This window comes from Rasamsonia emersonii, assembly GCF_000968595.1.
Source record: "Rasamsonia emersonii CBS 393.64 chromosome Unknown ctg1118621760282, whole genome shotgun sequence".
Classification (NCBI taxonomy): Eukaryota; Fungi; Ascomycota; class Eurotiomycetes; order Eurotiales; family Trichocomaceae; genus Rasamsonia; species Rasamsonia emersonii.
This window is the reverse complement of record NW_013563106.1, coordinates 24,784-39,665: the sequence shown is the minus strand read 5'-3', so window position 1 is coordinate 39,665 and position 14,882 is coordinate 24,784. Positions and strand designations below refer to the sequence as shown.

Below are 14,882 nucleotides of genomic sequence, written 5' to 3'. Positions count from 1 at the left end.
AAATGCAGGTTATTGGTAATTCTATTTGTCTGATATTGATCTTGTGGTTTGCCATACAGATAAGATAGCAATGAAAGAAAGCAGGAGCAAACATGGAACGAAGGAAGCGACCAAAACAATCCAACCTACAAATTAACTGATGATTGTGCTCTAAATAATGATCTTTAGGTTTCCTTATTTCCTCATTCTTCTACACGAGGAATTTGTCATTCCAGTAGAGTTTGATCGGATATAGTATATTATTTGCCAAAATGGTCGGCAAGAGCCGGTATATAACGGTCTCTTCCAAACAAAAACGTTCGTCTCTTGAAAGATGCCGCTGTTTTGCCCTCTCATCTGAATGCGATGTGCCCACATCAACCAATATTGGACGGAAACTTCCGACAGGTTTCAAATTCAGCGATAATGACGGACATATAAAGGCCTTGATGGCTGCCATCGATGGCCAGGTCCCTAACAGACACTCCTACACCCAACAGTGACACACTTCGATTGTTGAACTTCAAGACATCTCGATCGCTCTACTCTGACAACCTTACGAAGCAATATGTGCCATTTCGAGGTCGTCGACTACCGCTGCGGCCACCAGGTCCGAGAGCCCCGAGACTGCATGCGTGTACACACATGCGACACCCTGGAACCGGACAGATACGTGACTTCATCTAGACTCTGCTCGAAGTGCGAGGAACCTCGGCAGGAAGACCCATACAAGAAGAGCGTATCGATTAAGGACACCTGGTGGTGGAAGGCCAAACACTCCACCAAGGACGGCTACTAGAGCATGTATGTGGCGATCTCAACTGTAACCTCAGCAGGGACCACTCGCTAAGTTTGCAGAACCAATGCTGCAGGATCGAGATTTGGATCAGAACGGACATGGAAGGGAGCGTTTCGGGTTCCTAGAAGTATCCGGATCAGTTGGCACAGACTACATTTGGCAGATCAGCAATTGAATCCTCAGTGAGCCTAGATCTTTTCACCTGACTCGTAGTGTCCATAATTATGGTACATGAGTAGTATTCTTCGTCATTGCGTGTACATTGAATGTATTTGGAGATCACTCGTAGAGACAATGTCACAACTCGTGGATGTTGTGAGGATTGAAGCTAGTTGAAGCTGTCCTGCTGTCGGGATGCCGAGTCCAGGCGGACGCTTGGGCCACTCACCGCCGCCAAAGTCATGCCGCGTCGCGCCTGCGAAAGGCTCACCAGAAGAATAAGAAATAAGTCATTGTCCTTGTCTCCCACCACACCAGCATGAATTGCTTCTGAAGACCAGCGATACCGTCTCCCATTCTGTCGCCTGATGATCGATTGCACCCGACACAGTCTCTCCAGTCGATGACCGTTCCCCGCGTGGCGCTTGACAGCTAGTAAACATGGAGAAGTTCCTGCGCAACTGGCGCCAGGATGCGCTGAATCGCGGTCAGCATGACGCTGCCATCTACATCGGCGACAAGGTGCTGGCTCTGACCAGTGAGTTTCTCTACCCCGTCTTTGTTCTCCCTCTCTAATCTGGTGCGTCGTCCGCAGACAGCGACGCCGATGCGTTCTGGCTGGCCCAGGTCCACTTCAACAACAACAACTACACGCGCGCCCTGGCTCTGCTGTCTCGCAAAGACCTGATCTCGCGAAGCACCTCGTGCAAGTACCTGGCCGCCCACTGCTACATCAAGCAGAACAAGTTCGACGCCGCCTTGTCCATCCTGGGCGAGCAGAACCCCACCCATCTGATCAGCAGCGCCGGCCACGCCCGCCGAAAGCTGCAGCATCTGAACGGACACAGCCATGTCACCCTCCGCAATGGCAAGACGACGGCTTCCCGGTCTGATCGCGTCGACCGAAGCGAGGAGCGCGAACGGGAGGACGCCAACAACATCCGCTTCGAGGCCGCCATGTGCTACCTGCGCGGGCTCTGCTACGCCAAACAAAACGCCTTCGATCGCGCACGCGACTGCTACAAGGACGCTGTCCGGATTGACGTCCAGTGTTTTGAAGCGTTTGACCAACTCATGAAGAACTCGCTCATGTCCCCCGCCGAGGAACTCGAGTTTCTGGAGTCGCTGGACTTTGACTCGATCACCGTGCCAAACGACCCGTCCGTGTCGCAAGAGGCCGCCCATTTCGTTAAGATGCTGTATACCACTCGTCTCTCCAAATACTCCTCTCCCTCCGCCCTCTCCGACGCGACCGAAACCCTTTCGACCCACTACAACCTAGCGAATAATCCAGACATCCTGCTCTCGCGCGCCGAGGCTCTCTACACTCAATGCCGATTTCATGAAGCTCTCGAACTCACTTCCTCCATTCTCTCCTCCCCAGAGTCCGGAGCTGTCTTGTCGTCATCCCCCGGTCACCAGGTACAGAATCTGGGACATTCCCCTGCCGTCTACCCGCTTCACCTCGCTTGTCTCTACGAGACCGGCCAGACAAATGCTCTGTTTTTGTTGGCACATACTCTGGCCGATAACGCGCCGGAAGAATCCTACAGCTATCTGGCGATTGGAGTCTACTACCTCTCTGTAGCCAAAATCGCTGAAGCCCGTCGTTTCTTCTCCAAGGCTTCTCTTCTCGATCCGCATTCGGCACCCGCCTGGATTGGTTTTGCTCATACTTTCGCTGCTGAGGGTGAGCATGACCAGGCTATTGCGGCGTACAGCACTGCTGCTCGATTGTTCCAGGGCAGTCATCTCCCGCAGTTGTTCCTGGGCATGCAGCATCTGGCTTTGAATAATATGTCCCTGGCTCACGAGTATTTATCTGCGGCTTACGCCATGTCGTCCGGTTCGCCTTCCGGGTCGCTGTCCACGATTCCAAGCAGCCTTTCGAACGGTCTTCCTCCGTTGGGTGGGGATCCTCTCGTGCTCAACGAGCTAGGAGTCGTCCTCTACCACCAATCCAACCTGGAGGCTGCTGCTGACCTTTTCCGTCAGTCATTGGCTCTGGCTGCGTCCCTGCAGTGCGATCCGGCGGCGTGGGTGGCCACGCGTGCCAACCTGGGCCACGCGTTGCGCCGTCTGGGTCGTCTTGAAGAGGCCTTGGCTGAATTTGACGAATGTCTTCGAATTGGCGCTGGGGGAAGTTCAACCGGGTATAGTACTACTCTGGGTGGTGCGGCACCATCGTCAGGGGTGGGCGGATACGAGGACCGCGGTCTGATTGGGTCTCTTCACACTTCTCGTGGTCTGGTGTATCTCGAGCTTGGCCGGACGATGGAGGCCGTTACGGCACTGCATGAAGCTGTGAGGGTGCTGGGGGTCAGCGGCGGAGATGCGGCGGGCGGTGCCGGCGTCGCGGGGACCCTGCTCTCTCGCGCACTAGAGTTGTGGGCACTGGAGGGACGAGGAAAGCAGAGTCCACGAGCAGAGAGATCTGGCAGCAGCGGACGAGGGAAAGGAAAGGCATCGGCAAGGACGAGAGAGGAGCCGTTCGTAGAAGAGAGCTGGACGGACGAGGTGGTCGATGCCGAGGCGTCGGGGCCGGGGACGGTGGAAGAAACAGTGGAGATGGAATTGGACCAGGAGGCGGACGGACTGCTGGGTCGAGCGCTTGGCCGCGTCCGACCTCGACGGACCAGGAGAGCCGGAGGAGGCGTGGATGTGCCGCGGGAGATGGAGGTCGAGGCAGCTGAGGGCCGTACTCGCGGGTCATCACGGCCGGTCAGCAGTCGACGAAGTCCGACACGTCGAACGCGAAGAGACGGTGGTTGAATAGTCGACCAAAAAAAAAAGAAAGAAAGAAAGAAAGAAACTCCATTGGCTGGTTGCTCTTTTTCTGTTGTTGTACAAGATCTTGCATGCATGGCGAGCGGCGTTTCTTGTTTCTTGGATGGCTTTACAGTGATTTTTCTATGAATCATAAAAGGAAGGGAGGGGATTGATTTGATTACGGTGCATTCCCACGGGCGTTGTCTGCACAGAACCATGCATACATAATAATCTGATTGTTCAATCAGTGATCGTTGACGAAGAGAGTAATTTATTTTATGGCCTTGAATTTTATCAATCGGAATGGAGATTAGGGAAGTAAGTTTGTGGAGTGATTGGTAAATACTCGTTAGAAAAAAATAAAATAAAATAAAGAGTCAATGTCCGGATTATTATACTGCAGAAGGACTACCTACTGTACAGTAGAGTATGAGTTGTGCTCCATCTGGTAGTGTCTTTCTTCAAGATAAATATCTGGATGCCGTTAAGTTGATTACCTTTGTTTTTCAGGTAGCAATTAATTATCAACCCCCCAGGGGCCTAGGTGGACTGAGTCTTGTACATGAATAATGAATGACTTGCTGGGTAATATCCCCTCTCTCCTTGCTGCTTTATTTATTTCATTTTAAGGACATGAGTCAGTCCTATGGTCTGCTGTTCTATGATGGATTAATTGCCTAACTAGATAGATAGATAGATAGACGTCTAACTCCGGCCAGTGGTATAGCAGCATCTCCAAAGTTATCGAGGGACAAGCCTACTTCAAAGCTCTTCTCTAACGATTTCCACTACTGACAAATCTTGATGATATCTCTGATGAAGTATACAAAGGCAAGTCACGTGCCTGGCGCTAAGTGGACGGTGTCACGTGCTTCATCCAGGGCCGGCATGCAAGGTACCGCGGCGTACAGTAGCGCCTCCAGGACGATGATGCCTGTAGATACAGTCCAGGGTTCAGAAAACACTCTCCTCCATATGGAGTACTATGACTCTGTATTCTGTACTTTATTATTTATCACGCCCATCAATGATTTTTATTTTCCTCAAACCTTTATCTCCATCCGAACAGGCAAGCTGGCATACCACCGCGCGTCGGCAGAAACAAGCCCCACCGACTACGCAGCCAGCCCGCCAAGCCCGAATCCGATTGGACAGCGTATCCGATCTTCCATGCCGGGGTCTTGGCAGACGTTCCAAGCGACGTCGTGGAAAAGGAGATTTGGGGAATGACGCGTACGGAATAGGATTTCAGTCCAGCGTACGGAGTACACCAGACATAGGGAGTAATACGGAGTAGTGATCTGTTGGACATCACTGTACTGTACTCCGTCCAGATCAGATCTCTGAAGTGTGTCGACTGTCGACAAAGAAAATATTTTTAGACGACGATCTTCGCTCCGCCAAGAGTTCCTCTGCGGGAACTAGCAAACTCTCGTGACCGGGCGTCATAGGAGGATTTCGTTGCCAAAGCATATTTCGACCCCATCAAGAGGTGATGACGACGTCAAGTTGGTTGAGAGTGACGTCTGAATTTTTTTTTTAAAAAAAAGGGAGATTCGTTGTGTATACCTGGTGTATACTGCCCCTGTGATCGTCCGTATCTCGTAGCACTTTGCATTCGGCTACGTTAGAGCTCCTAAAGACACTAGATTAGGCGGAAGGGCTGCTGAACAGGACTAGCCTACTACACTAGGCACCGTCTATCACGTCCATCAGCGTGGTCCTCGAGATACGATCCGCATCAATCGGCTCCAGCCGTGGTTTCAATCTGACCGTTGACGCTTCATGTGCCGTCCGGCGAACCTGTCCCACTCCAGGTGGCCTGTGCATTCCCCGGTCTCAAGTCCGACTCTTGTTTCTCCTCGCTCGAACTCCCTGCATTTCTCATTCCCTCTTTCGTCTTTTCAGACGGAGGAGAAAGAAGACGAAAGGATGGAAAACAGGAGCCGAAATAACCAGATCTAGAAAAAGAGGATGAAAGCCTTACCGAGATGCGGCGTTGCGGACGTGACATCATCATCCTCCTCATGGCCAGTCTCTGGTCGCTCCGACGGGGCTTTCTGTGGATTTTGCTGGGCTTGACCACCGCGACCACCTGTCTCTTCCTCTATTCAAGCTGGCTGGGCTTCAATTCGGACCGCTACCATCTCAACCCCTTCCTGGCCAAGTTTGTTCCCGCCGGACACTGCGCCTGCCAGAGCTCGACCACCTTCCAATGCGCCAGCTGTCTCGAGTGTTCCGAGCTCACCACTTACAAACCGTCCTCCGCCTCCAAGTGGACGTTCCAATACGGCCGCGACGATCGCAATGAGGGCCTCGACAGAGACCGGTGCCAGGCGGCTTTTCCGGGCCTGTTCGAAGACATCGCGCGTGCGACCGCCTACTGGGAGGCCCGCCGTGGCATCTCCATGGACGACCTGGACGCGATTCCGCTGAACGAGGGAATGGCTAGGGCCTTCATCTACAACGGCGAACTGTACGTCGTCTCCACCCGTGCCAAGGGGGAGGACCATCGACGCAAGATCCTGGGCGTGCTGAGCGCCATCCACCGGGCGCTGGTCGCCTCCCCCCACCGCGCCGATCAGCCCAACATCGAGTTCGTGTTTTCGATCGAGGACCGCATCGACGACGTCACCAAGCCCGACTATCCCGTCTGGGTGCTGACCCGGACTCCGAGCGAGCAGGCCGCCTGGTTGATGCCGGATTTCGGCTTCTGGGCATGGGAGAATGTCCAAAACAGCATCGGTCCGTACAACCAGGTTGTCGAGCGCATCGAGCGGAACGAGCTGCCCTGGGAGGAGAAGAAGGATAAGCTGGTGTGGCGGGGCAAGCCCAGCTTTGCCCCCAAATTGCGGCGAGCGTTGATCGAGGCGGCGCGGAATAAGCCGTGGGACGATGTGCGGCAGGTGGATTGGTATCAGAAGACGAATGTCATCGGCATGGAAGACCATTGCAACTACAAGTTTATTGCGCATGTCGAAGGTAGGGTGGGCTAATGTTCTGCTGTCCTAGAACGAGCTGACCCGTCACAGGTCGGTCTTATTCAGCTGGTCTGAAATATCGTCAGGCCTGCCGGTCGGTGATAGTCATCCATAAATTGCAATTCATTCAACACCATCACTATCTGCTGGTCTCCGAGGGTCCCCGCCAGAACTACGTCGAGGTGGAGCGCAACTTTACCGATCTGCCGGAGAAGATGGACGCATTGCTCCAGAACCCAGAGATGGCGGAACGCATTGCCAACAACAGCGTCAAGACGTTCCGGGAGCGATACCTGACACAGGCGGCGGAAGCCTGCTACTGGCGAGCGCTGTTTGAAGGGTATGCGACCGTGTTTGCGAACCGCAATGTGACTCTCTGGTCGGAGCGAGACCGCAAAGAGCGGGGGTTACGCTACGAGTCGTTTGTCTTGTTGGAGAGTCCGTTGATGTATGACTTCACGGCTCTGAGTTGACAGCGGTTTAGAAAGCGGGACTTTCTAAGCCGGATGACTATAGAGATCTTATATACACATCACATACACATACATTGGGGCAGGTCTGGAGTTATTGGCTGGGCGATTGACCAAGTTGGGTAGAAAGCGTTTGTCGTCTCTTTCTCTTCTATACAGATTCTACTGTATATCTTATCTTTTTGCATATTCGTTTTAATGTATACTACGGAGTACTCATTGCATGTTGACCGGTCTTGAGGAGAATAGAATAGATCGAGAATGGCTTCCAATCACCAATCCACCCTGAATCTTTTGTCTATCTGCATAGGTATATACCATATCCTGGGAATATCATCTGCGGGTGTCTCGACAAAATCAAGGTATTCCTCTTGAGACAACCCTCTCTACCACCAAGGCGGAGGGCTCGAGCGGCTGAAGCTAGCTCCGTCCTGTGGAACAAAGGAAGCTCTTCGTTTGCGGAATCTTCTTTCTGCAGGTATCGGAACGACACAGATGTGACTGCTGGGATACGCAACCTGCAGATTCCCGAGTTAGAAAATACTCCGTAATAGATCATATGCACATGCAAAATCCCGACAGAGGCGAATACAGTTCGGCTGGATTGAGCCTGTCGGGTTTGCAGAATTCCCTCTTTCGCCTACCTCCTCTTGCTGATGATGCAGGTATGTTGGATTATCCCGTCAAGATCGAACTTCAGGACAGCTGTCCAGCCAGCCAGCTGTCCAGGGAATGAGAATCTTTTTCACTACTAGTGAGAGGAAATATTCACCGCAAGGACCTAATATCGAGATTTCGATGCACCGTTCTACCTACGGCATCCATCTATCTAGATCGATCCATTCATTCACTGCCTATCTGCCTGTCTACCTGCCTGCTACCGACCAGCAAACGAGTCACCGGAGATTTCCTTCTTCTCAGCAGGGGTCTGGTCTTCATGATTGATTCACTGTCCGAATCTTGCCGGATTTTATCCTCTTACTCTCTTTTGTTGCTGCCGTACATAACCGTCACTGCTGCAGGAAGCAGTGAATAATGAACGAGACGAGGCCTTGCTCGCTTAAGGTGTATAAGATCCCTGCATCCCCCGTCCGCTGTCCCGATTTCTCTTTCTTTCTTCCTCACCATACTACCTCCAAAGAGAAAAAGGTCTATATATTTTATATACGCGAGCAGCTAGCCATACCCAGTTCATTATCTTCATCATTCTCTTCTTCGTAAATTAATCTTTGCTTTTCAGTTTATTTTCCCTTTTTTTTATTTTATATTTTATATATTACATTACAAACTACGCGGGCACGTGGAACAAGACTGTCTCTATTTATTCCATTCTATATATCTCCTCTGCAGGTTGCAGGCAACCCGCTTCTCTGGTTTCTGGCATCGAGAACTGCGACCAGAGAAGTCCTATTACCCACAAGAGGCGTAAGTTCCAGTCAGACGGACGACGGACGGACAAAGAAAAGAAAGGATTGACGAGGTAATAACTGACAGGCATTTATTTATTTTTTTGTTCGTTCGATGCAGTGCCACACACACAAAGTTCTTTCCAACTAAACCTCTGACCTCACGGTCCTCACCTGGAACTTCCAAAATTCTATCGACATTATGATGCCGTAAATACCTAGTCCTTTTCAAAGGTTTCATGAACGTCCTGGACTGGGCAGGGCCCATCCATCATTGTCGACTTCATCATCATCAGGGACCATCAGACCATCCGAAAGCACGATGGAAGATATCAATATATATATACCTACCACTTTTTCGGTAGGTTCTGGCTGGAGCTACTAGAGAAATATCTCCCTTGTGAAGAGTACTCGATGACTCATTGTCCTGGAGTATATTATATTACATGTATGTGCTTCACCTTGTTGAAGATAGCTAACTGAGGAAAGAGTTGCTAATCGAAGCAGAGAGATGGAATCTTTTTCGGCTCCAGCAAAGGCATTTATTTTTCGTTCCATGCAGTGCCGAACAAAGTTCCTTATTCCAGGAACCAGCCCATTCCTCGGAAGATTTGAAAAGCCTGTGCAAGTAAAGAAGGACTCCATAACTCATTTTTTTCCCCGGCCACGGGGAAAGTACATGGCCTCGCACTTTTTTTTGTCTTACAGAGTGTGAACTTTTACGTCATCTCATCCTGTATTCCCTCGCTTGAAGAGCTTGTTGTGTTCCGGGTATTTACGATATATCTATCGTTTCACATAAATGAGACAGACTCATGACATGACGGGCTTCAGCCAAGCGAGCAGATTCTCGCCTGGACTTCGTCATGAAAACGCGGCTGGGTGTTGTTAAAGAGTTCCCCTGACTCATTGCTTCGAGGGAACAATTCATCCCGGGGATCTTTTTTGGGAGATTATTGAATCGCTTATCCCTTATCTTATTGTCCGCTTTTGATGAGGTGTATATGTATATGTATGTGATTCACCTGGTCGAAAATTGCTACGGAGAAAGCTGCTAATCACCATAGGCTCTTGAAGCAGAAAGATGGAATCTTTTTCGGCTCCAGCAAACCAGACGAAACATCCTCAAAATCCATGATTCTCGGCCTTAACCACGCCGCTCTGATCAATCCTGGTGGTCATGATGAGGCTCACGCTCCGTCACTCGACAGTTGTCCCTCGAGTCTTGTGCCAACGGGCACTATTTATTTAGAACTTCCTTCTTTCTCACAATATCCGGTCTGCTATTCCTCCTCCTGATGGCTGCGGGCCTGTGGGCACTCCTCGTGCGATGTGGGATTCGATGATTCGATCCACCGACAATTTTTTCGAAAAAGCAATCGACACTCATGTCACTCAGTAGAGCACAAGTCTATCCAGTCGGTTCGTCGACTTGACCTTGGCCCCAAACATGACTGCGTCCTTCGCAGAGAAATGTGAAACAAACCTGCAATTGCACCTGTGTCGGATCACCCACCCTAAACAGGGCTGTCTCGCCTGCGACTTCGCCACATCTCGAGTACCAAAACGCCTAGGACTACATATTGCGTGCTTCGGAGTCCCTGCAATAGGACAGGGCTGCGCCCATCACTGAACGAGGGGAATTAAAGCACACAGAGTCGGAAGACATTCTTCCGGTGAAGTAGGAGTGAATGGACACATACTGCCTTGCTCCAGTCTATTTGCAGGAACCTCCAAGCTCGGTTGTCCATCCTTGTGTCTTTCACATCAGCAGACGGCAACGGGTCAATAATGCCTCAGCGTGGAAGCGGACCATATGATTGTCATGTTGCATGGAATGGCCTTCCATCTCCCATTCCCTGAAGGAACGAAAGAAAGCGAGGATCTTGACCAGCTGGAACTAACTGAACCAACTGCGATCAGCGAAAAGTCCAGCAATGAGGGCGTGCAAAGGAGCTAGAGGCAGCAAAGCAGTACATCGTTGACAACCTAAACAAGGGATTCATTGTACCGAGCAATTCACCCTTTGCTTCACTACTTCTGATGGCTCGGAAGGCTGACGGGAGATTTACGTTTTTGTGGTGACTATCGGAAGCTCAACGCATTAACTGGAAAAAAAACCGATACCCCTTACAGTTGATAGACGAGTTGATGGAGCAGTTGAGCCGAGCGACAATCTTCACCGAGTTAGACATCCGAGTCGCATACATATGGATCCAGAGTCTAAAGGTCTAAAGATCTGACGACACATTGTGCATTCAAAATCTTATCACGGAGATTTATTCTGCTGATTCTTCTTGCAAGAACGGTTTCTGTGGCAAAAGAGGAAGCTTCCAGGAACGAACAGCACTCGACTCAGCGAACGAACAGTTTTCAAGACACGATACCCATGCTCAATGCACGCGCTCTGCACCAACTACCGAAGTCATCCCGACATCCTCCTGTACCGGTGACCTCGGCCCCGTTTTGGATCACGCACTTCCCTGAAACACCACAAAAAGAGCTATGGCACGATAGATACTCTGCACCAAATATCGGTGTCATGACCATCTCCACCGGTTGGATGTCAGTTACATTTCCAACGCCAACGAGTCGGTATCTCCTTGATATCAGGGTGGAATTTTTATTCTTAAGGATGTCCCTGTTGTTGATCCACCATTAAAAGGCACAGATGTGGTTGCAATTGATAATACCGCTTATGTTCCTCCGGCTGATATGGCAGGAACAGATACCGCCGCAATCTTGAATTCGACGCCTGATCCTGTCCCGACAATGGATGAATCTCCAAATGAAGCTGGCGTTACTGTTTCCTCCGGTTGATATGGCAGGAACGGATACCGCGGCAATTTTGAATTCGACGCCTCACGTTATCGATATTATCCCATGAGTCCGATCCCGGACAGAATATTCTATCCCATGTACATACAACAGACTCGACATAATAAGGGATGCTGACGGGAAGTGGATCAATAGGATTCTTGGCGAAATCCCCTACGGACAATCGCCGCCCAAATGATGGAAAGTACGGAATGAATTCTCAGACACTGGGAAGAGGGCAGAGCAATATCTGTGTTGCTGAGCGAACAGCAGCAAGTTGTGAATCGGAGCAAGAGTCCGATCCTGAGCCTATAGCAAGGAACAACAAAGCTGCGTGATGCTGCACGCACCATCAGAGATGAACTCGATATGTTTCAGACAGTCTACCGCAGAGAGACCCGGAGATCCAGTATGTCCTCTGGTATTATCTCCGCGGGACATCATGACACCTTTCGAGTGATGTTCTGGTTGTTGCGGTCTCCTTTCTCTCAAGCAGTAAAAGAGCCGGTGAGGGAATGCATTGCTACTCCGTATGTATATCATTCCTAAATGCTAATTAACATCAAGGGGATTGATTACTGACTTGGAAATAGACCGTGGGGGCCACCCCGACGACGTCACATTCTCACGATGGAAAATACTCCGGATCTTGTGGGATCCTACCTCGAACTTTTTGCCTCCACCGTACGTACGTCTCTGTGATGCCTGGGTTTATATCCTGGCCAAGATCTGTACGCCTCGGCTCCGCCACCAACGATGGCTGAATGACTTCAACAGCCACGGGGACATAAGACTGCACCGCCGCCCCCTTTCGCCGACAGTGTGGTTAATCAAAGACGGTATTTCTTATTTTCCAGTCTATCGCTCTGCAACTACACGCGCACGGAAATACGCCTATGTTTTGTGCGGCATGACTAGGGCAACAAGGGGTCAACATTGACTGCTTTCCTGCCAACAGCCCATCAGTGTATCAGTATCGGGTCTCTATGCCTCGCAAAACGGTGCATGATGCGTTACAGATTCTCGCCGGAAAAAAAAATGTAGCTGCGAAATTCCCAATATTCTTTGGGACACATCACGGATTGGCTTCCTTGCTACGTACGGCCTGTTTCGGAATCTTCTTGGGAGTCGTGAGTTTTCCTCATTCTCCGCAATAATATATATTCATATAAATCGCTAACTATCGACAAAAACGAATAAGCTGCAAAGCCTTTGTCGGAAAGCAGCAAGGCATAGTCGAACACGCCGATATGCAGGTCCCCCTCGACTGCATCATTGCTGGGACTGAGAGGTGTGTACTATCACTGCACGGCGAATGTGGGATAGCCAAGACTGAGAGCATCCTTCATGGATTCTCCATCAAGCTTCGCACGTTAGTCAATGGTATCTCCATTTAGTTGCTACAATGGTAGCATGAGGAAATACCGTCTCAACATTCCTTCCCAATGACCAATGTTCTCCGGAACGAGTCCGACAGAGCAATGATGATGCAATCCCTTGGACCCAGACCAGTCCGCAACTTGTTCCGCAGAACTGTGTCCATTGTCACAGGCATGTCCCCTACAGAGGCGTCGCGCATGGCAAAAGTATTGGAGGGACTTTTTATGAGTCTGGAGAACTGTCGAGCCCCCAAGCAAGCTCCTGTTCAATTTTCTTGCGCAGAGCTCGCTCATGTGGACATCAATTCATCAAAGCTATCAAGCTGGTGTGCTGCAACCAAGATCAAGCCCCTCATCACACTGCGCAAGAATCATCGCTCAGTCCAACACACCACACGCCGTTGGGAGAGGTGGCTGACATTTCCGAGACTTGCGCAATAACATCCTCAATTCAGGAAAACATTTCTTTTTCACCCAGTATCAATACGGATTCATGGTTTCCTCGGCTGGTTTCTCTCGATCCATACAGCACAGGTCTGGCGAAATCCTGCTAGTCGTCTAGCATAACGTCCTTCCAGTTCTCTCCTGAGCAATGCGCTACTTAGCACCACCGAACCCCCAACGCAAGCACAAAAGGGGGGGGGGGGGGAGGACGGTCTGAGAAGAACTCCTCGAGGCCAACTTGAGAAATAAATGAGGTTTACCCGGGTTCCTTTGGCCTCCACCTCATGAGTGAATCAAACATCCCTTATTGGAGACGACAACAGGCGATCAGCGAACGTGAACGAGCTAGAGGGATCGATAATAGAGCGGCGTATGTTTCAGAAGAGGCACGTTTGGCCCCTGGAAGAGCGAACGAAGAAGCCTACGCAGAAGGTGCTCCCCATTACTACACGACTTCCGATACCGAGACCAGCGTCGAGCAGTTTCAGATAGACTGCTACTCACGAGGTCATTGTTCGGAATCCGACATTGCTGGACTCCGAAGATGAGATCACGGCTGGAAATGCAGAAGAAAATGGCATGGCACCACGACAGTCCACTTAGTCCGCAGACTGCGGACTGGCTGGGTGCTGCTTGCATGATGTTCGACAGACATCACGATGGACAAAGAATCGTTTCGACGACAAAAGCTGTCGGAATACGGGATATGCTTTAGAATGAGGGAGTGATCTCCGGATCCAAGTGAAGGGGATGATACAAGTCCGGTTATTGTCCCAACCCATCTTGATGGTATCTAATAGGGCCCGGATATCAACAGTTTCCAGCTTGATGTCCGGTTTTCAGACCTCCGTCAGATCACACGAGTTGTCGTTCCAAGATTCTGAAGAAATAAGATGCCAGCAAACGACATCGACAGATCAAAGTCATCCAGCATGAGCGCAAAACAGTGCCGCAATGGGCCTGAACATTCCATCCAATGAATTCCTCCTGATGGATGGGTTCGTGTTGATGTCTGGAAGGCGATCACATGATCGTGATGACCCTTCTATCTGTTAAGGTGGTCATCTTCCTCAGCGACTACAAGCAGCTAGCACCAACAGTCATTAGAAAGTCGAAGCTTCCCACGAAAATTACCTCAAAGCTCGCCTGTTGGAAATTGCATTCTGATCAGACTTTCGCACACTGGTGCGGGGGCGTTTACAGAGAAATACCCTCAGTGGGAGGATGGCTGTTGATCCGCCATTAATGCTTTTCATGGACATCCACACATCCTTGGCATGTACACGGGAAGGTATATACAGCTGGGCGTTTCAGGCACACACTCTCTCTGAGAGACGAAGAAAGAACTTCAAGCCCTTGGTCTGGATGCAACGTGGAGTATGCACCTCGTCGTTCGGGAGAGGACATAGCACGAAGGAATGGGCATTACCGACCTCAGCTTATCATGGATGGTCTCATGGATCCTTTGCTTGTGCCCGAACAAGATGTCATTACGTCCTATGACGAGTGTTGCGCAGGCACTGCAGAGTGAGAACAGCCTCAGAGACTCTGTCAAGACCATCGAGAAAGCGGTGCAGAAACGCTGGTTTCGGACAAGAAGTCCATATCATGAATTGCGTAAAGTGTGGGTTGGTATGCCGCAAATCGAGTCTCAGCAAATCGAGTCTCACTTGTTTGCT

General features: G+C 50.5%; 4 protein-coding genes across 4 annotated transcripts; all 4 read left to right on the top strand.

Annotated features, from left to right (window-relative positions):
• Positions 1 to 1,378: 1,378 nt before the first annotated feature.
• Positions 1,379 to 3,709, top strand: T310_5436 (20S cyclosome subunit (Cut9/Cdc16); the record flags this gene model as incomplete). The annotated part of the gene is made up of 2 exons (XM_013471698.1): positions 1,379 to 1,475; positions 1,533 to 3,709. The coding sequence occupies 2 exons, from the start codon at positions 1,379 to 1,381 to the stop codon at positions 3,707 to 3,709; spliced, it is 2,274 nt and encodes a 757-aa protein (XP_013327152.1).
• A 2,024-nt stretch (positions 3,710 to 5,733) lies between these two features.
• Positions 5,734 to 7,160, top strand: T310_5435 (Endoplasmic reticulum-resident kdel protein; the record flags this gene model as incomplete). Its single annotated transcript, XM_013471697.1, has 2 exons — positions 5,734 to 6,688; positions 6,739 to 7,160. The coding sequence occupies 2 exons, from the start codon at positions 5,734 to 5,736 to the stop codon at positions 7,158 to 7,160; spliced, it is 1,377 nt and encodes a 458-aa protein (XP_013327151.1).
• Positions 7,161 to 11,791: 4,631 nt separating this feature from the next.
• T310_5434 (uncharacterized protein) lies at positions 11,792 to 12,320 on the top strand (the record flags this gene model as incomplete). The annotated part of the gene is made up of 2 exons (XM_013471696.1): positions 11,792 to 11,910; positions 11,948 to 12,320. 2 exons carry the CDS (start codon positions 11,792 to 11,794, stop codon positions 12,318 to 12,320), a joined length of 492 nt encoding a protein of 163 aa, XP_013327150.1.
• A 310-nt stretch (positions 12,321 to 12,630) lies between these two features.
• On the top strand, positions 12,631 to 13,313 carry T310_5433 (uncharacterized protein; the record flags this gene model as incomplete). Its single annotated transcript, XM_013471695.1, has 2 exons — positions 12,631 to 12,671; positions 12,932 to 13,313. The coding sequence occupies 2 exons, from the start codon at positions 12,631 to 12,633 to the stop codon at positions 13,311 to 13,313; spliced, it is 423 nt and encodes a 140-aa protein (XP_013327149.1).
• Positions 13,314 to 14,882: the final 1,569 nt, after the last annotated feature.